This window comes from Rhincodon typus, chromosome 16 (assembly GCF_021869965.1).
Source record: "Rhincodon typus isolate 14 chromosome 16, sRhiTyp1.1, whole genome shotgun sequence".
Classification (NCBI taxonomy): Eukaryota; Metazoa; Chordata; class Chondrichthyes; order Orectolobiformes; family Rhincodontidae; genus Rhincodon; species Rhincodon typus.
In genome coordinates this window covers 34,814,633-34,836,917 of record NC_063347.1, presented here as the reverse complement: position 1 = coordinate 34,836,917, position 22,285 = coordinate 34,814,633, and the positions used below count along the sequence as shown (strand labels likewise).

General features: G+C 39.3%; 2 protein-coding genes across 4 annotated transcripts in view; both read left to right on the top strand.

The window, feature by feature from the left end:
- Positions 1-22,285, top strand: part of LOC109932143 (cadherin-related family member 3-like) — a 250,849-nt gene that overhangs the window by 119,721 nt on the left and 108,843 nt on the right. The window lies entirely within an intron of this gene.
- The window catches only part of thoc7 (THO complex 7), a 30,351-nt gene that overhangs the window by 57 nt on the left and 8,009 nt on the right, over positions 1-22,285 (top strand). The window contains exons 1-4 of one of the 2 annotated variants that reach the window (XM_020531381.2): positions 1-190; positions 6,207-6,324; positions 10,415-10,542; positions 12,235-12,321. The exon at positions 1-190 is cut by the window's left edge and continues 57 nt beyond it. In XM_020531381.2, coding sequence (XP_020386970.1) covers positions 151-190; positions 6,207-6,324; positions 10,415-10,542; positions 12,235-12,321 — 373 coding nt within the window. In that variant the 5' untranslated portion in view covers positions 1-150. The remainder of the gene's footprint in view (positions 191-6,206; positions 6,325-10,414; positions 10,543-12,234; positions 12,322-22,285) is intronic. The other variant, XM_048606640.1, reaches the window with a different exon arrangement.

The window sequence follows — 22,285 nt, the reverse complement described above, 5'->3', positions numbered from 1 at the left end:
CCACCCTGATTCCGCCTCCCGACCCCCACACCCTGACTCCGCCTCCCGACCCCAAATCCACGCTGACTCCGCCTCCCGACCCCCAATCCACCCTGACTCCGCCTCCCGACCCCCACTCCCACCCTGACTCCGCCTCCCGGTTCCCCGGTGATGTTTGCTCGGCCTGGAGCCGCCATGTCGGTCACTGACGGTAGGGCCTGTCTCCTTTTCTAGTTCTGCGCTGCCGGGACCTGAGGCTTGGGCTCTGGACCCTGCTTTCGGGCACTGGGGGGGGGGAGAGCGGTGTGATTCTCGTGTTGAATCGGCACGTTGTTGTTTCAACCGGTCCGTGCCGGCGCCGGCTGGATCCTCGGGTCATGGTTCTTATTCAGTTCCGGTTAAACCCACAGACAGTCGGTTATGTGATGGAGTTTTAAAGAGACAAAGTAGTTCTCAGAGGTGGGAGTGGAGTAGGGACCCTGTCAGAGAACAAGGTATCAGTAAATGAGGGCGGAGCAGCAGAGGATACGGTCAGTGGGCCCTTCACTCTTCTGCTTTGGATCTATCCCTCACTTTTCAAATAAACATTTACAATCAACTGGAAGAGAAGGATTTGTCCCAGCCTTTATGAGAAGGGCGGAGCTGACGTGGATTGATGATGGCGGCTATAGCTTCCCCGATCCTTTTTTGATCCATGATAACAAGGCGTAGAGCGGGATGAACACAGCAGGCCAAGCAGCATCAGAGGAGCAGGAAAGCTGACGTTGCGGGCCTAGACCCTTCTTCAGAAATGGGTCAGACACTGCTCTGTGGAGCTATAACGGTGAAGTGTGAGGACAGTTTCCATACATAGCTCAATGTCAGCTTTACTCCTCAGGTTCTTCCATTGATCTCAAGGCTCTTGCTTCTCATAGTGGCCAAAATGTACTCCACGTTTAATGTTAGCAAAGCCAAAAAAAAATTGTCTTCACTTTAGTCAATATCTACTTGCATTAGGCCATTTCTGAAGAAGGGTCTAGGCCCGAAACGTCAGCCTTCCTTCTCCTCTGATGCTGCTTGGCCTGCTGGGTTCACCCAGCTCTACACCTTGTTATCTCAGATTCTCCAGCATCTGCAGTTCCTACTATCTCTGAAACTTTTTTGATCCATCCCAATTCTGATAGTGTTGGGGGAAATTCCGCCCTCCATCTCTCCCAAGCTGTTTCACCTTTCATGTCCAATTTTAAATGTTCCTTGTTGAACACAATACCCTCAACTGCCTCTAGGCCCGAGGTTTTGAGAGTTCCTCCCTAAACCTCTCTGCCCTCTCCCATTTAAGTTGTGTTTGAAAGCCTATCTCTTCATCCAAGCTTTTGGGCATTGGCTGTACTAACTCTTTATGTGGCTTGGTATTTGAGAGCAACACTTTGAGACACTTTACTACGTTAAAAGCATTTTCCATAAATGTATGTGTTTTGCAGCCTACTCTTCATGATTTCTGACACTGCTCTGTGGAGCTATAACCAAGAAGTGTGAGGACAGTTTCCATACATACGTCAATGTCAGCTTTACTCCTCAGGTTCTTCCATTGACCTCAAGGCTCTTGCTTCTCATAATGGCCAAAATGCACTCTACATTTAATGTTAGCAAAGCCAAAAAAACATTGCCTTCACTTTAATCAATATCTACTTGCATTAGGCCATGACTTACCAGCTGGTTGCTTTCAAACCTTTGTTTGGTTGTACTACTAGGCTTCCCAAAGATGAGCATCATTCCCCACCTTCTGTTGAGACTGCATTATTTCTGACACCATTTATCCTATTGTTACCAAATGCGAATGCTTGAGGCTGGACTTCTCTAGTATTTTCCCCATCTTGCCTCCACCTTCTACAAATTATTCCTAATGAAGTAGCCTGTGCATTGTTTGCTCAAAATCCTGTTCTTATTACCCCTGGGAATAACTTCAAGATTCTGATCTTTACTTGCTGATTCTTTTATTTGTTTGCTATACCTTAGTGCAGTAATTACTTTTAACTAAACAGCTGACACACTCTGGACGCCAGCATACCCTACATCTAGTGAACCCAGATAACTCTGTTGGTACATCACACTTTTAAGCAGGGTTTTTTTGTGGTGCAATGGTAGTGTCTGTACTACTGAGTTAGGAGACCTGGGTTCAAGTCCCACCTGTCCCAGACATGTTTGAACAGGTTGTTTAAAATGTCTACCCTTCATCTAGTGATGTCTTATAGATTCTTAGAGTCATACAGTGCGGAAACAGATCTTTTGGTCCAACCAGTCCATGCCGAAAATAATCCCAAACTAAACCAGTTTCACCTGCCCGTTCCTGGCCCATATACCTCCAAACCTTTCTTATTCATGTACTTACCTAAGTGTCTTTTACATGTTGTAACTGTGCCCACATTCACCACTTCCTCAGGAAGTTCATTCCACACATGAACCACCCTCTTGTGTTAAAAAAAAAAGTGCCCTCCATGTCATTTTTAAATCTCTCCCCTATCACCTTTAAAAATATGCACCCTAATCTTGAAATCCATGACCCAGGGAAAAGACACCTACAGTTAACCCTATCTCTATACCCCTCGTGATTTTATAAACCTCTATAAGATCACCTCTCAACGTCCTCCATACTTAACTATCTTCAGATCCCAAACCATCTTTCCTTTTTCCCCTTTCCCTATAAGGTGCTACAAATGTCTGATATATAAAGTACGTTGAATTATTTTAGTCCTAATAGTAAAAAGATCATTGACAAAAATTTAAATGTAACCAAATAATTCAGTGAACTACTTAGAGACTTTTGAATTGTACTTCATATGTATTAAATCTATGATGCAAATTCAGATGTTTAAGATTCCTTCTGCACAGAGTTTTGCCACTCTTGAACTTTATTATACTATGGTAAACTGTCCTAAGGTGCTTCACAGGAGCATTATCAAGATTTGATACCAAAGCTCATAAGGTATTAGGACAGATGACCAAAAGCTTCTTTAAAAGATAAGTGCTAAAGAATTCTAACATTTTCCAGCTCTTCTTCCCTTCTCTGCTGCCTTACATACTGAGTGTTTCTAACTTTTTCTGTATTTGTTTCACACTTGCAGCAGCTGTGGTATTTTGATTTTATGCCAGGTTTAAGGAGTATCTTAAAGGAGGAGGAGAGAGTTGGAATGGTTTACGGATGGAATTCCAGAGCTTAGGGTGGAGTGATTAAAATCAGGTGTGCATAAGAAGGCAGAATGTGGAAAAATAATGAGACCTCATAGGATTGTAGTTCTGGCAGAAGTTGTAGACACAGGGAGAGGTGGAAAACTGAGAAACTTGAAAGCAAGGATAAGTTATTTTTCAAATTGTGGTGTGGCCAGACTGGCAACATAGTGAAGCACAGGAATAATAGATACCTGACACCTGAATTATAGTGCCACTTAGATGCATCGTAACTTTTAAAAAAAACTGTGTCCGCAACGAATTACCATGTGTGTATTCATGAACATCATTTATATATTGGAATTTGCCTATCAAACCTATTTATCAAGCAGTACTTGCTGACTAGCAATAATTTTGGGTGTTCACTTTTTTTTTCAGATGCCTGTTAATTTCAGCCTTTACTATAGGCTTCATGAGTTTGCTAAGAACTGAAGTGAAAATAGGTAGCTTGTAATTTTCCTGGCGTTTCTCTATCCATTCTGCTGAAGAGAGAAGCATTATTTGACTGCTTTGCGTTTGTGCTCTTAACGTTTACTACAAGATTTTGGAAATTATAGTCACAGTCTTTGTGACTCAGTCACATTTTTCTTTAGCTTTGCTCAGGATGTAAATCATGTGACTTGTTCGTATTAAATCTGAGTAATTTAAGCATTATTTCTCTTTGCATTGTAAACTGCACTAATTCTGCTTGAACACAATTCAAGCTGATGCTCCAACGTCGTATTGAGGGTGTGCTGCCTTTAAATAAGGTTATAGGTGAGAAGGAAGCTTTTATGGAGCATAAACACTGGGTTGAATAGGTATTTTCTGTGCTGTTGGAAATAGGTTAACTTATGTTAACTGTTCTACAACAATCTTTGGTAGTTCCTCGTATCCGCCTCTTCTGTAATAGCTGAAGCAAAGTACATATTTAGTATCCCTATAATTCTTTCCTTCACTGTCACACATTTTGTCATTTGACCTATTACAGCATGTAAGCCTACTTTGGTAGCAATTTTTTTTTTCAATTTAATTTGAACAAAATGCTCTGAAGCTTTTGATTTTTTTTTCTCAGTCGAGTACTCTTGATCTAGAATTTCTTTTTCCTGTTTTGCTATTTAATTAGGATATACTTACTGGTTTCAAATGTGCTCGTACTTTTACATTGTCTGCTTGATCTGCACCATCATCAATACTCAGCTTCAGTGGTGCTTCTTTGTTGATGGTAAAGGGAGTCCCGATTTATAAACATCCAGCTTTCAATTGCTCATACTTACTATCACGAACCCATACAGGGTTGTAATTTTAAATGTCTGACATACAAACATTTCCTGTATTTATGAACAGCTCCTTTATATTGTCTTGCATTGCGTTCTGACTTGCATAAATATCAACTTGCAACCAAACTTGACTTGTGATTGGAACCTGTTCACAACCCCAGGACTGCCTTAGAGACACATTGGCCCTGATTTTGCAATCAGTGAGAAATGAACAGTGGTGCAATTCATTATATTTACACTTGTTTCTGGCTTTTTCACTGGCTCTTGTTGGGATTAGACATCAGTGCAAAGCTGTCTTTAGGAGCGTCTGGCACTTGAGTGAACAGGGCAAAGAACTCCTTAACCAATTAAATTGAAGAATTCTTAATAAAGCGTGCAGCAATTAAATCAGCAAGTGTAAGCCAAATCATATAGAAATTGAAGTTCAGGGGAAATTATGGGGATTAGGCTGGAATAAAGGTAGACAAGAAAAATTTAAAACAGTTTTAATTTTTGTATTAAAATCTCCAACAAGCATTAAAACCTAAAGGAATGAAACTCCACACTTCTAAGAGTTAATTTTTAGTGCTGGGATGGTTGCTTTGCAGTAAATCTACAGGTGTTACAACTCTAAAATTGTATTTTATTCTTTTAAGAAATGTTTTAGTCAGGTGTTTCAGCCATCGCTCAATTGTTAGCTGAGTCTGAAATGAGTCAAAGTTGTGGGTTTAATCCCATTTAAGACTGGAGCTGAACAAAAAAAAAATGATACTGCCATGCTTCCAGTGTATTTCATGTAATCATACACAAATCTGTGTGTTACTAAATAGTGCCTTATGAAAAATTTTTATTAAAACAAGGGACATTCAAGCCTGTAATTGGAATTGGAACTGAGATATGCAGGAAATAATTAATGAATAATGTATCTGTCCCAGTCAGAAACATACTCATGCCAACTTGGGATAAAATCTTCCTTTCTAATCATAATTCCTTTGTCACAACCTACTGGGTAGGTACTCAAATTGGCGGGATGTGACTGGTGGTGCCCCATAAAGATCCGTGTTTGGATTGTGGGAGTAAACTGGAGCACCCGGAGAAAACCCACATAGACATGGCAAGAATGTGCAAAGTCCACTCAGACTGTCGCCTGAGGTTGGAACTGAACTCAGGCAGTAGTGCCAACCACTGAGCCACCATGCTGCCCCATTGGAATAAAAGTTGGAAAAAAGATGTACGTCTTTCCTTTGGCTGTAGAAGAAATGGATTTGTAATACCTTCTCCATTGTTAGATTGGTGCTGTTCTTTCAAGCAATTTAGCCAAGTTAGTTATATGTATACTGTTATCTTGGCTTAACCTTGCACGTAGGTAGGCATCTATTGTGCCCATGGTCTAAACTACTTTTTAAAAAAATGTTCCCAATTGGAATTTTCCTCTGAGGAGCTTCTAAGTAGATATGGGAAGTATATGCTAAATATGTCTGCTGTGAATATGAATGGATTTTGATTAAAATTTCCCTGGTGATACAGTAACTTGTTGGAGTTGATCTGACTCTTGTTTTGTAAGTCCTAGTAGCATATTTTAATCCCAGCATGCCAAGGTCATGCAGTCATGAAAAATAACAATGCAGACTTCTGTACAAGTGGTTAATTTTATAAATGATGTATTGGGAATGATGAGACCTTACTGGTTAAAAAAAAACTCAAATTATTACAAATGTTTGGAGTGAAGTGAAACCAATGTGATTGGAAAAAGTGAATATGACCATCTCATTTATTCCATTTTAGATGAAGTTATACGTAAGCGGCTTCTAATTGATGGAGATGGCGCTGGAGATGATCGACGCATTAACCTACTGCTGAAAAGCTTCATTAAGTGGTGTAATTCAGGATCTCAAGAGGAGGGGTGTGTGATTAGTTTTAATCGAGATGAGCATCTCTAATAACCATCTCATAGTAAAAGGACCACATATGGAAAGGGTATAATATGTTAGACACAATTGGTAGAAGTTTATGCTTAATGCCGAGTGTGTAATCAGAAGTATTATAGGCAATTAACTACATTTGTTCAATTTAAATGCCACATTCATTTTGTATGTTTTTATTGGTAAGAATTATTTTCATAATCTCTGCAGTATTTAAAACATATTTGTCCCCAACTCATACAGTCAAATTGTAATTCATCCAGTATTACAAGAGTATAAACGTTATCCAGCAACTTTGTTTTTGTTCCTGATTTACAGCATCCGCAGTTCTTTTGGTTTTTATTTAGTAAAAACATTATACTTTTCTGAAAAGAACTGACTCCTTGTAGTGATCTAATTGCTTGTCAAAAGGATAAAAATGGAGCTCCATGGGCGGCTTGATCTTGATTCACAAGCAAATTTATATTAGGAAAGGGCATAAGTAGAGTATTTCAGTGTTCTGGCGAATATCTAATATTCTATTATTTATGCTGACAACTACTGGCACTTTGGTATCACGTAATTAAAAAAAACTTGAGTTTTTCCGGCGCTTTCTATTTTTATTTCGTCTAATCAATGCTGCTATCATTAATTTGCAGTAATGAATCAGACAGTTTTCTCTCCCATCCGTGCGTTAAATTATGTATCTGCCTTTATGACGATTATGAACCTGTTGTGCTGGGTGACAAATTCTTCATATGTTAACACTTCCTGACTATAGACTAGCTCATATTATCCAGTGTTTCTCTGAGTTATCTGATTTTAATGAAGAACTTGTCTGTACGCACAAACAGCAACGAAAGGAAAAGATCAGCTGGTGCATGTCTGTACTATTGCGGTGTAAAGGTAAAGTTGCCATAGTCTTACCAGGCCATAGGGCTGCTCTCTCTAGAGAGAGGTGACTGATGGTGGTTTAACCCAAGTGTCCTCACACCCAAAGAGAGGGGAGAGGTTGAGAGGGAGGGACCTTCATGGCAACCTCAGCCGGTATGGGAATTGAACCCACACTGTTGGCCCCTCTCTCGTATTGTGGCACAACTGCTATGCATCATGACACTCAAAGATAAATCGTCTGCATAATTTCCTGGAAAAGGTTAAAAAAGAGGTTACAGACCAAATTAGGAAAGAAAAAACCTATGGGATATTCTTCTGATGCCTAAAGGCCATCAAAGAAGTTCTTAAAAAAAAACAAAAGTTACTGGGGAAATGTTCCCCAATATTCACTTGCTTTCTAAATGTAATTATGTTGGCTACACTTCAGCTCTTCCTTAACTGCTTGCAATGAATGTGCAACTTGTTATATCAATCACTGACTTTAAAAATGAGTACCTTCTGTCAGGTCAGATGTTTATTTAATTGATGCACAAGTCCCCTGATTCTCCCCAATATTCTTAACTTAAATAGACTACCCAGGAACAAAAGCAGAAAGTGCTTGAAATACTCAGCATGTCAGGCAGAATGAGAGAGAAACAGTTAACATTTTAGATAGATGCCCTATCTTCAGAACTGGTAAATATTAGCAATGTAATTGGTTATTTTTACAGAGGGAAGGAGGGGAGCCAAAAGAACTGAAGGGAAGGTTAGTGATTGACTGAAAGGAAGGACTGATTAAATGAGAAAAGGGTTGATGCAAGTGAATGCCTGCATTAATGCGTTTATTGATCCAAGAAAGAGAGAAAGAAATTGCAAATTACTAAAGATGAAAGATTTCTGAAATAGTTCACGTGAATTAGAGAGTCCAATAAGTCCATGTTTACTTGAGATAGCAAGAACTGCAGATGCTGGAGTCAGAGATAACACAGTGTGGAGCTGGAGGAACACAGCAGGCCAGGCAGCATCAGAGGAGCGGGAAAGTTGATGTTTTGGGTCGGGACCCTTCTTCTGAAATGTTTACTTGGGGTTTTTCAGTTGGCTGTGCACAAAAGTCCCTTCCACAGGAACTCAAGCAGTTAAATTGCAGAAAAAAGGTGTAATATTTGTAAGCTGCGACTTGGTTTACCTTTCAGATAAACACAGTTTTGTTTCCCAAAATCAGACTTTTGAGAAATCTTGAGATCAGAGGCAAGTGTCAGCTAACTTTTACAAACAAAAGTCACAGCTGGATGATTGAAGGTGGTTCAAACAAATTAGTATTTTCAGTCACAGTACTGTGCCTTGGATTGAGACACTTGGCTAACGAGGTGGTTTTGATGTTCCCTTGTCAGAACCTATTGTGTTTTGTTGAACCAAGTCAAGCAATAATGGGTTTCAGTTATCTCTTGTATAGAATTAGCTGAGGTAGACATATCAACTATTAGACCTTGTATTGGCCTGCCTGGAATGTTCATGCAGTACAAGGAGAGTCACATTCCAGGAGGTGATGAATTTGGTTTTGTCCTGGTAATTGTTGAAAATTCTGGAAGGAGACAATTTGGTCATCCTGTGTTTGTTAGCAGCTATTTTAAAATCTGACATGAGTCCATTGTAAAATAAGGCTTTTTTTAAATAAAGGATCTTTTTCACTTCCTTCCCCCTGTGCATTGCACTATGCTTATCCACTGGTTTAAAATTATCAAATAGTTTTATTACATTTGTTAGATGTGATTACCTTTTGTTTATGCTTAGATTTATTGACTTCCTTCAATTCTATGTAGATTTTAATCTTTTGCAGTAGCAGTTTTGAGGATGATCATTCTGTCTTTTTATTAGATTATTTTTGTCTTAACGTTCTTATTTGAAATGGGCCTTGAAATAAGTTTTCTATCTCATTTTGCTACTTCTGTGAATTCTTTTAGTACAAATAAAAGTATTGTATTGAGGCTTGGTGTTTTAAACATTTAAGTACTTCACCTGGAACTGATCATTTAGCATGATCTTGAAACATTAATCACAATAGTAGTCATAGCAATTTGACTGTGTTGTTAACAAACACCAAACAGAAGTGTGTATGTCATGAATTCAGAAATGAAACATATCAATTTTGTGAACATATGAATTAGGAACAGGAATGGGCCATTAGACCCATGGGACCTGCCATTTGATAAGATCATGACTGGTCTGATTGTGGCCTCAAATATTTTCCCATCTACCTGATACACTCTGACTCATTAGTTAGTCAAAAATACAATCGTTAATAATCCTACTTCAATTCTGCTGTTCTCTGGGCAAGAGAAAACCTCAAATTCATGACCTTCTGAGAGAGAAAAAAAGTTATCCTTGTCTGTCTTCAATAGAAGAACCCTTATTTTTCAACTGTGTCCCTTAATTCCAGTTCTGTCCCAGATGGGAAGCATCCCTTTAGTATTCACCCCATTAAACCCCCTCACAATCTTATGTGTAACAATTAGATCACTTTTCATTCTGCTCAGAAGCCCAGCCTATCCAGTCTTTCATTAGAAGTAGCCACCTCGTCCTGGAAGTCAGTTGAGTGAATCTTCTTTTTAATTTATAATCCAGTTACGTCCATCCTTGAATAAGTCGACAAACTACGCGGTACTCTAGATATGATCTCAGCAATTACCTATACAACTGTAACAAAGAATCCCTTTTTTATATTCTGTCTCCTGTGTAGAAAACAACATTGCTATTAGGAAACAATTGTGGAATAACGATATTGATTTTGATGGGAGTGCAGTGGTGGGGGAGAGCTATAACAAGTAAACATGCATGTGACTTTTTATACTTAGTTATAGTTTGAGCTGTTTTGCAACTTTTCTCTTTTTCTGACCAGCTTTGAACTATTTTCTGCCAGTGATGCTGGCTCCTTGACTTGAGGTATGCTTGCTCAAGTGGGCACCACTGTAGCCTCCAAATAATTTTGTATTGATCAAGCCTCAGGTTTCCGTTGGTTCAGCTATTCGTAAAATGTACATACTATGAAGTAAAAAGAGAGTTTTGCTTTGGGTTTTGACCTCCAATTGGGAGTGAAATATGAAATTGTGCTTCTGGAATTTCCAGTGCCAGTTACAGTCTGTGTCTCAAATGAGCACATTGTTCAGTGGCTGGTTATGATGAAAATTGACTGTTGTTATAATACATTATACTATTTTCTAGGTATAGCCAACACCAGCGCATGCTTGGTACATTGGGGCAGTGTGAATTTTCCATGGGGAAAACATTGCTTGTATATGATATGAACCTGCGGGAAATGCTGAACTATGAGAAAATCTCAAAAGACATAGGTAAGAAAAATTTTAACGGTGATACGGTGAAATTGGTATATTTGTAATGGTAAACATGTGGTACTGATTAGCTTTTTATAGGATTACTGTTCAGAAAGACATATTTCTTGTACTTTCGATCTGACAGTATTTAATCAGTGTAATACAAACATCACTTGCTACATCAAGATTAAGTTATTGAACCTTTCAGGACCATTGTATGTGTTATTTCTGCAGTACTCTATTACATAATTTTTAAAGTTAAACAAAACTGGATCAAAGTTCAAAGAATGGACCAGAGTTGTCATACTTGAGAAGGTTACAAAGGGGTCATGTTATTGAAATTTAATAAGAGGATGCAGTTTAAATTTGAGGTGTTGAGGAGTAGGAGCCAGTGCAGTTCAGGAAGATCAGATGATGGGTTTTGAAATTTGCTGCAGAATTAAATAATGGCACAAGAGCTTTGAATAAGTTGATTATTGGGATGAAAGACTTGTGTGGAAAGCATTATAATAATTCATTCTGGAATGAGAAAGAAACAAATGAGAGTTTTAGCAGCAGTTGGGCTGAAACAAGATCAGAGTTGATAGATATTACCGGCTTGGAAACGGATGCTCCTTGTGACGTTGAGGATATGAGGTTAGAAGCTTGGCTCAAGGGTCAGTGTGGTGCAGAGGCCAAAAAATGTCTGTTTCAGTTTGAAGCAGTTGTCCAGGAAGGGGATGAAATCATTGTGGCAAGCGTTGGAAACAATGACTTTGTATTGCCACTGTGTAGCTGAAGGAAGTAGCAGCTGATCCAAGGCTAAATGTCAGGTAGTTGTGGGTTGAAAGTGTAGATGTGAAAGCTGATCTCAAGTTTGGATAATGCCATCATGGATAAATAAAGGACAGTATATAAAAATGATTCATGAGGTGACATAACGATGGGATGGGAAGAGAAGCCATTGTCAAAATCTTCCAGTTATAATTAGGTAGGTGAGAAAGAGCAACTCCATCAATCATAGAGGAGCACATTGGATGAAGATGGTGTGATTGACCATGTAAAAGGCTACAGAGACTTTACAGGAGGATAATGCACCATGCTCATATGCACAGAAAGCAGTTTGAGCTATTGGTTACCATCATTTGAATTCTGCAGAAGAACTTGAATGATATATTTGAATGTGGAATTATGAGAGGGTTGTACTATCTTATTGTAACCCACAAAGATTTATGGGGTAATAGTCATAGTAACTTGTGCAGAGGATTGCTAATAGCCCTTGAAATGTATCAAGTACAATCTACCATCTTTAGCAGAGGAGAGCAGAAAACATTATGGAGGGTAGGTGAAGGAAAGAAGAGAAAATATTGCTTAATGGTAAGTTTGGTTTTTTTTGAAAATGTATGTTGAAGCTTTCAGGGTACTTGGCCATAATTACAGTAGTCAGTGCTGACCATTATTATCATACAGTTAAAACATTTTCCTTTAATGTTTGAACATGCATACTTCCATATTTGGATAGTTAGTGAAAGCTCAAAGCATGTGCCAAATACTTCTAAAGAAATACCCTGCTAACAAACGCAGTGTGCTAATATATTAGAAATAAAGAGAATCCATTTACTTTTTACTATGGCCTTGAGTAGAGTGGAACATTTCTGATGAGAACCTTCTGAGTGCAAGATTAATTTTATTTTGTATTTGTGTTTACCAAGAAAATTGTGTTATTTTCAGAAAGTAACATTGCAGCTGCACATGACAAGATCTCAGAATGCAAGAAACAGATTTTACAAGCAAAACGAATTCGGAAAAATCGTCAAGGTAATATTTGTACAGTTCGTTTGTATGTGATTCAAATAGTTTGTCTTATTGAACTAAGAGGTTTGATCGAAGAAATCAGCGCAGGCAGCAGGAAAATCTATATTAAGATTTCAGTTTACATTTGAAGGAATATAGGAGCGGAGTAGGCCATTCAACCAAATCACGCCACCCCTCCCAAAACATGCTATTCCCATGTCCCATGATGTCGTTTGTAACAAGAAATGTATCAATCTTTTTCATAGTCATAGAGTCATAGTCATAGAAATATACAGCATGGAAACAGACCCTTCGGTCTAACTAGTCCATGCCGACCATAATCCCAAACTAAACTAGTCCCACCTGCTTGCACTTGGCCCATATCCCTCCAAACATTTTTTATTCATATACTTGTTACAGAGATAGTAGGAACTGCCGATGCTGGAGAATCTGAGATAACAAGGTGTCGAGCTGGATGAACGCAGCAGGCCGAGCAGGAAAGCTGATGTTTCGGGTCTAGACCCTTCTTCAGGGAAAAAAAAATTCTTTTCCTGAAGAAGGGTCTAGACCCGAAACGTCAGCTTTCCTGCTCCTTTGATGCTGCTTGGCCTTTTGTGTTCATCCAGCTCTACACCTTGTTATCTCTTATTCATATACTTATCTAAATGTCTTTTAAATGTTGTAACTATAACCACATCCACCACTTCCTCTGGAATTTCATTCCACACATGAACCACTCTCTTTTTAAAAAATTGCCCTGATGTCTTTTTTAAATCTTTCTCCTCTCACCTAAAAAATATGCCCCCTAGTCTTGAAATTCCCCACGCTAGGGAAAAGATGCTTGCCACTCACCTTATCTTTACCTCTCATTATTTTATAAACGTTCACAAGGTCACCTCTCAACCTCCTATGCTTCAGTGGAAAAAGTCCCAGCCTCCCCTTATGACTCAATTCCTGCATTCCCAGCAACATCCTGGTATCTCTCTTCTGAACCCTCTCCAGCTTAATATCCTTCCTGTAATGGAGACCAGAACAGAATATAGTACTCCAGAAGAGCCTTCACCAATGTCCTGTACAACCTCAATGTAACGTCCCAACTCCTCTACTCAAAAGATCTGAGCGATGAAGGCACGCATACCAAATGTCTTCTTAACCACCCTATCTTTATGTGGTGCAAACTTCAAAGAATTTTGTACCTGAACCCCTAGGTCTCTCTGTTCTACAACACGACGCAAGGCCTTACATTTAATTGTATAAGTCTTGTCTTGAAATTATTTAATGACAGACCTTCCTCAGCTCTCTGGGATGGAGAATTTCAAAGATTTACCACCCTCTGAATGAAAAGGTCTCTTGTCAACTGCCTGCCTTTTATTCTGTAGATCATACATCCAGTGGAAATATCATTTATGCATCTACTTTTTCTATTCCTTTGAGGATTTTGTTAATTATTCTATTAAATTGCTTGTCATTCATCTAAACTCCAGAGAATACTGGCCCATTCCCTTTAATCTTTCCTCATAGGACAGTTCCACTATCCCAGAAATCTGTGTAGTGAGTCTTTGCTGTACTCCCTCTATGACAAGTATATTCTCCCTTAGGTTAGGGGACCAGAACTGCGTACAGTACTCCAGGTATTCTACACAATTGGAATAAGCTTTCTTTGCTTCTCTCCTGGAATCCTTTTGCATTAAAAGCTGACATTTTGTCTGCTTTCTGACTTGCTTGCTTTATAACGACACATATGTGCCTTTGAACATCAACGCTTTCCAATCTCTTATCATTAAGGAATACTTCTAAAGTGGATAATCTCTCTGTTACCCACGTTAGATTCTATCTGCATACACTCATTCAACACTTCAGCCTATCTACATCCCCTTCAAACCTTTTTTTTTAACATAAAGTTTATTAATTAACCTTATTTTCATCGCATGATGCTGGATCTTAAACAGCTTGTACTGTATTTGATTCCTCAAAATATTGTTCCAGAAAATCATCTGGAATGTATTTTAGGAATTCTTTCTCCACAATCTTAGTGTTCATTAGATTTACCAAATCTATTTGAAGATTGAAGTCAGCCACGATTACTACATTCCACTTGCCACCATGCACCTTTTAATATCTCGATTTGCACAGTTCTCTACATTACCACTTACTGTTTGGTGGTCTTTAAATTATTTCTCCAATATTTGCAGCCCCTTTGCTATTTCTTAGGTCCATCTAAACGACCTCCTCTTCCTGTCTCATTAATACAGTAACCTTGTCCCTTATTAACAGCACTGCTCCATCTACTTTCCCCTCTTGTCTATCTCTCCTAAGTGTTGACTGTCCTTTAATATTCATTTCCCAGTCTTGCTTGTGCTACAGCCATGTGTATAATAGTAATTAAATCATACCATTTTACTTTTACGACCAGCATCACTTCATCTATCATATTGCAAATGCTATATGCATTCAGAAAGAGTCCTTTAAATTCTGCCTTTTTAACAGTATTCTGTTACTTGGCCCTGGTTGATTCTAGGATTTATTTTTCTGCTGCTGTCCACTTTAAATTACAGCATTTCTGCTTCATGTAACCAGCTTATTTTATATCTGAATTCTCTGTTAGGTTCCCACCTCTGATATGCTAGTTTAAACTCTTCCCAATAGCACTTGCAAATCTCCCCACCGGTATTTTAGTCCAGGTCCTGCTAAGGTGTGTTCTGTCCTCCTTATACAGTTCTCTCTTGCCCCAGAATTGGTCCCAATGCAGCAGAAAGCTAAAGCCCTCATCCCATCCCATACTATCTTTTTTAGCCACGTGTACATTTGCTCAACTGTCCTACTTCTCCACTAATTAACACATGATACACAATCATAAGATTACTGTGTTAGGTCCTGATTTCAATCTTTTGCCTAATGCACTACATTCTACTTCCAGGACTTTATCCCTTTTTCTTTGTATGTTCTTTGTGACAGTGTGAGAACCGGTACCTCTGGCACTTCACCCTCCCGCAGTCATCAATGACATTCTATCAGGAGGCAGCATACCATCCTGGAGCCAGGTCTGTGGCCACTGAAACTCCTGTGTTCCCCTAACTTCTGATAAGTCTGCCACTATTGCCCTTCCACTGTTCTGCCTCCACCCCCAACCTGTGTAGTTGAATCATTGCAGTGCTATAAGTTTACTTATTGCTCCATCTTCCAATGAACTGTTACTCTCATCAGTATTCAAAATGAATGCACTACCTGCCTGGTCTTATTCTGTGTGGGCATGTACATGCTGCAAAAATAATTACAAGTTAATAGTATACAGGGTACTTATGTGCAAATTGAGCACAAAGTTCAGGAGGTTACAACTCACTGGGCTATCATGCTGGAAATAAAGCCCCGCTGTTCCTGGAGATGAAAGAACTGCCGATGCTGGAGTCAGAGATAACACAGTACGGACCTGGAGGAACACAGCAGGCCAGGCAGCATCAGAGGAGCAGGAAAGCTGATGTTTTGGGTCGGGACTGTTCTTTAAGGACCCAACCTGAAACGTCAGCTTTCCTACTCCTCTGATGCTGCCTGGCCTGCTCGTTCTTCCAGCTCCATATTGTGTTACTGCTGTTCCTGGAGTTGTCACAGAAATTAGATTTTCAGAAGTACGCAGAATTCTCCACTTTACCTGTTTTTTAGACCAATATTGACATAAATCACAAACCAGGTTTCAGTATTTAACAAGAATGACTTTGTTACAAGTGAACATATTCCAACTACAGATAAACAATGATGAACTGTTGACATATATCTCGACTAGTTAAAACCCTAACCCCCTTAAGCTCCTCTTCTAGGCATTCAAGTAGTAGTTTGGACAATGGACAAGCTAATCGTTGGGCTTTTCAATTTTAATGGTACTACTGACATAGGTTAATTTTTAAATATGTTTCTTGTGTGTAATGCGCGTTGTGCTTAGTTTAATTCTGTTTAGTTCTAGTAGGGCTAATTAATTCAGTTGGTTAGAGAGTGTTTAATAACAGTGATGGCACATGTTCAGGTTCAATACCAGCTGAGGTGATTCTTGGGACATTCCTGTTTTACTTCCCTCATTGTGATATCAGACAATAGCATGGCAAGACAGTTAAGGATGTAGTGCCAACCATAATTAATTACCTTCAGACAATTGAGGACGCTACATATGAACGTAAGAATTGGCAGTGGCATAGGCCATTCAACCCCTGTAAGCCTGCTCCAAGATTTAGTAATATCATGGCTGATCTGAGTACTCCATATTCCTGCCTACACCTGATAACTTTTCACTCCCTTTGTTATCAAGAATCTATCTACATGCATCTTAATAATTTTCAAACACTATGCTTCTACTATTATTTTTATTCGCTTGTGGGATCTGATGTCACTGGCTAGGCCAGCATTTATTGCTCATCCTTAACAGCGCTTGAGAAGGTGGTGGTAAGCTGCCTTCTTGAACTGTTATTTGCTTGGGGTGTAGAGACGTGCACATTGGTGTGAAGAAGGGAGTTGCAGGATGTTGACCCAGTGATATGGTTTGAAATCATGATTAGAGTGTAATTTTGGTTGTGGGGGGAGATTAGAGTCTTGCTGGCAGTGGTATTCCCATGCATCTGCTGCCCTTGTTCTTCTGGGTGGTAGAGGTTGTGGGTTTGGAAGTTGCTATTGAAAGAATCTTTGTAAGTCACTGCAGTACATCTTGCGAATGGTAGATTCTGCTGTCACTGTGTATTGGAGGTGAAAGGGGTGAATTTTGAAGGTAATGGATGAGGTGTCAATCAAGTGGACTACTTTGTCCTGGATGCCCTCAAGCCTTTTGAATGTTGTTGGGGTTGCACTCATTTCAGGCAAGTGACTGCACTCTTGCACTCCTGACTAGTGTCGTACAGATGGTGGACAGGCACTGGGGAGATAGAAGGTGAGTTATTCAAAGCAGAATGACTAGTCTCTGACTTGGTCTTGTAGCCCCAGTTTTTCTATAGTTGGTCCAGTTCCATTTCTGGTCACTGGAAATCCCTAGAATGTTGATAGTGTGGGATTCAGTAATTGTAATGCCATTGGAGGTTGACAGACAACTTTTAGTATCTCTCTTATTAGAGATGGCCATTGCCTGGCACTTGTGTGGTGCAAATGTCACTTGCATTTATCAATCCAAGCCTGGATGTTGTCTACTTAAAGATGCATACGGGCAACGATTGCTTCTGTATTTGTGGTGTTGCAAATCGGGGAGACGATGACCTCGTGGTATTATTGCTGGACTATTAATCCAGAGACCCAGGTAATGTTGTGCAGACCTTGGTTCACAATCTAGTGTTTCAGATTGCAGAATTTGAATTCAATAAAAAATCTGAAATTGAGTCTAATGATGACCATGATACCTATCGTTGATTGTTGGAAAAGCCCAGCTGGCTCATTAATGTCCTTTGAGGAAGGAAATTTGTTGTCCTTACATGGTCTGGCATACATGTGACTATTAACTGCTCTCTGGGCAATTGTAAATGGGCAATTAATACTGGTGTAGCCAGCAACACCCATTTTCTGTGAATGGATATATTAAGAAAAGGTGCGGAACATTATGCAATTGTAAGCAAGCATCTCCATTTATGACCTTATGATAGAGAGAAGGTAGTCTTTGATGAAGGTGGTGGACCTAGGATACTACCCTGAGGAACGTTTGCAATGATGACTTGGACTGAGATGATTGGCCTTCAACAACTACAACCATTTTCACTTATGCTATTTTTCTCCTTCATTCCCATTGACTCCAGTTTTGCTGGGGCTCCTTGATGCCAACTCGGTTGAATGCTATTTTGATGTCAAGGACAGTCATTCTCCTCACTTCTGGAGTTCAGCTCTTTTGTTCACGTTTGGACTAAAATGAGGTCAGGAGCTGAGGTAGCCTTAGCCAAATCCAAATTGAATATCGGTGCGCAAGTTATTTCTTTGCAAGCACCTTTTAATAGAACTGCCATTGACCCTTTCCATTGCTTTGCTGATGATCAAGAGTAGACTGATTTGGGTGGTAATTGACAGAGTCTATTTATCCTGCCTTTTGTACACTGGACATGTCTGCAGTTTTCCACATTGTTGTGTAGATGCCAGTGTTGCACTGGAACAACCTGCCTAAGGATCAGCAAGTTCGGTTCAGTGGTCACTCATCTTGATACTGTCGTGGATGGTTACATTTGGGACAGGGAGATTGGTGAATACAAGGTAAAATAGATTTTTATCTTCTGCTGGTTCCCTCACCACCTTCTGCAGTCCCAGTCTAGTAAGCTATGTTCTTTAGCAGTTGGCCAGCTCAGTCACCAATAGTGCTGCCGAGCCCCTCTTCATTTTGGACACTGAAGTTCCCCACCTAGAGTATGTTTTGTGTCCTTGCCACAGTCAGAGCTTCCTTTAAATGGTGTTCAGCATGGAGGAAGAAGTGTGATTTTTGTGGTAGTGAGTTCCAAAAACTTTCAAACTTAAGTGAGAAAACATTTCTCTTTATCTGTGTCTTAAATGTATAATCCCTATTTAAATGGAAACCCCTAGTTCTCAATTCTCCCACAAGAGGAAGCATTCTTTCCGCATCAAACCTGCCAAGACTTCTCAGAATCTTGTACGTCTCAATCAAGTTTCCTGTTAACATCTGAGCCCAAGTAGATACGAGCCCAGCCTGAAAATCTTTCTTCATAAGAGAACCCGCCCATTCCAGATATTAGTTGACTAAACCTCTAACCTGCTTCCCACACAGTTACACCCCTCTTTAAATAAGATGACCAGTATTGTACACAGTCTTCCAGATTGGTCTCCCCAATTACCTAAGCTAAAGCATAACCTTCTTTCTTTTGTACCCAATTCCCCAAACTGTAACATTCTATTTTTTCTCATAGAGGGTCATGAGTCTTTGGAACTCTCATTCTGAAAAGGTAGTAAAAGCAGAGTCTTGAATGTTTTTAAGGTAGAGATGCATGGATTATTCTTAAGAAAGTTGGTGTAAGACTATTAGGTAGGAGTGTGGATTTGAGGTTGCAGTCCAATCAACCATGGTCATATTGAATGGAATATAGAGTGGCTGAATAGCCTACCCCTGCTTCTTGTTCATACATTTATATTAGTTTTCTTAATTACTTGCGATACCTGCACAATGACATCTTGCAATTCAGGCAGTATGATGTTCAGATCCTTTGGCATCTCAGAGCTCTGCAATCTCTCACCATTTAGCTTTTTTTAATTCTTCGTGTCAAAATGGACAATTTCACATTTCCCACATTATATTGTCCACGTCTGTCTGTCTGTCTGTCCATCCATCCGTCTGTATATAACATCGTAGACCTTTTAAGGTCATCGTCACAACGTCCAACGTACTGTCCTACCCATCTATGTGTCATAACCAAACCGTACCTCTGGTCCCTTATACACATTGAGGCCACAGCACTGTGAGGCAGAAGTGCTAACCACTGAGCCATCATATTCTGGCCACAACTCGTTCTTTGGATAAACGTACTGACTTCATGCTGAGGAAGATCAGTTTGAATCACAGAGATTTAAACTTCCCTCCTGCATTCGATTCGGATAATTTGCGGGAAAGTGAATCTTCTTAGAATAACCAGCTTTATTATTTTCCTGTTCTTGCAAACTACACTTTCTATCTGATTTGTGTTGTGACATGGTATACATTGGCATAAGTAACAACTCAGAAACATGATTATTGCACTTATGCAGTCATTAACATCCTAACAGGACACAGAGGGTAAATCATGTGACTCCGCGTCTCTGCACAGAACGTGTGTGATGGTAGCAGATTTTAAGCAATTGTACATCCAAGTTAGCACTTATGGTTTATAGCACCCACGGTTCTTTTGACATTAAAACACGGGAAATTTTGTCTGCTTGAAATCTGTATGAAGATCCTTTGCCTGATTTTTTTTTTTACTCACTTTTGTCAAGTTCTGTACTCAAGTATGAAATAAAAACGTAACATCAGGTGTTACGGTGGCTCTGTGGGTGCACTGTTATCCTGAATCCAAAGTTGTTGATTCAAACCTCATTCAGGAAATGAGTATATAATTCAGGCTGTTACTTTGTTGCAGTATTCTGAAAGGCTCATCTTTTGTGCCTTTCAGTACGCAGAAGCCCTACCTGCCTGTTCAGGTGAATGTAAAATATACAACAGCACTTCCAGGTCCTTGCCATCATTCATTGTTGAGCCAATGCCTCAAGAAAACCAAATTAAAACTAGTCATTTATCTCAATGTATTTTGTGGGACTATGCTTTGTGTAAAATTTGCCCCTTATGACAAATTATGACACTTCAATACTATGCATATGTTGCAAATTCCTTTGGGATTCAATATAATTGTGAAGTTCATTCCTTCTTTCTTTTATTTCTAAGTTAATAAGTAATATGTATGTTATAGGCTGTACTAAAACTTTCTTCCAGCTATTTCTTTTATTGAGAAAGGTCTGTATTACTATGCAAGTAGAGAAATGGACAGAATTGCAAAATATTAAAGAGTAAATGAGTGAAAATTTCAAATCTTCTATAAGAAAACTGATCTATTTAAGTCATCTAAATTATTTTCTCCAGTAATGTAGCTATTTTAATTATAATTCGGATGTCAGTTCGCTCAGTTGATCAGAGTGTGATGCAGAATGACATCGGTGGCACAGGTTCAATCTTCGTACCATGGAACTGTGCCTCCTCACTTTGTGCCATGCTTGTGGAGTGATGCCCTTCAACCCATGTAAGCAATTCTGTCTCTCTAATAGAGATGCCTTTTGCCCATTCTGGATTATAGATAAATACTCTAGTTACCATCAGAACCATTTAATATATGCTGACCATCTGACTGGAATTTATTTCCTTAAAACTACATTGCAGTCAAAGTAACAGCAGCATAATTTTTAATCACAATTTTTTTTAAGGTACAGAACGATACTAAATGTTGGCCTGTGACATTACAATGTTTTTGTAACATTTTAGAACTATTTCAGTTTCTTGAATTGAGACTTTTAAAACATTGTAAAGAGGAAACAATTATAAACAAATTGTAACAGAAGTAGAACCTTTGCCATAAGACTGGGAGCAGTAATTCAAGTTCTGAACTTGTGGGCAACTTTGCCCATGAACCTCTGTGCTTTGCAAGCTTCCCAATTTTTAACACTTGATGAGAAGAATGCAGTTGTACATTGGTTATTATTCTCTCATGGGTTAAAGGTACAATATTCAAGAAAGTAATATTTTCTTCATGTTAAGCAATGTCTATATTGAAGAATTGCAAGACCTTTTCAAGTTTTGGCATTCAGATGTCAATGTTCAGCATGTTTTTGCAAACGTCAGTAGGTGAAAATATCTTTATCTAAACTTAAGTTAGAAGTTTTGATATAAACCTGGACTTGATTGAACAGGAAGTATAAATTCATTTTCAATATGTAGAAGGAATAGATACTGTCCATGTGCCACTCGTTTCTAATTGTTTAATCTACTTTTGTTTGACTTGTATTAAAAGAACTTATTTTTCCCTTCTCGCTGTTCTTAATCACATTCTACTAAAAAATGAAGTCTAAGCTCAAGTCCCCATCTACTTCATTCCATGCTAATAAATGTTCTTTGTAATATAAACACAGTATAAGTTGTTTGGACAAAGATCAGAAACTTAATAACCATATCTACTTGTTCTAAGACAACAAGGTGCAAGGCTGGATGAACACAGCAGGCCAAGCAGCATCATAGGAGCAGAGAGGCTGACGTTTCGGGCCTAGACCCTTCATCAGAAAAGGGGGAGGGGAAGGGGGTTTTGAAATAAATAGGGAGAGAGTGGGAGGCGGATAGAAGAGGGATGGAGGAGAGGATAGGTGGAGAAGAAACAAACAGGTCGAAGAGGCGGGGATGGGGCCAGGAAAGGTGAGTGTAGGTAGGGAGTTAGGAAGGGGATAGGTCAGTCCAGGGAGGACGGACAGGTCAAGGGGGCGGGATGAGGTTGGTCGGTAGGAGATGGAGGTGTGGCTTGAG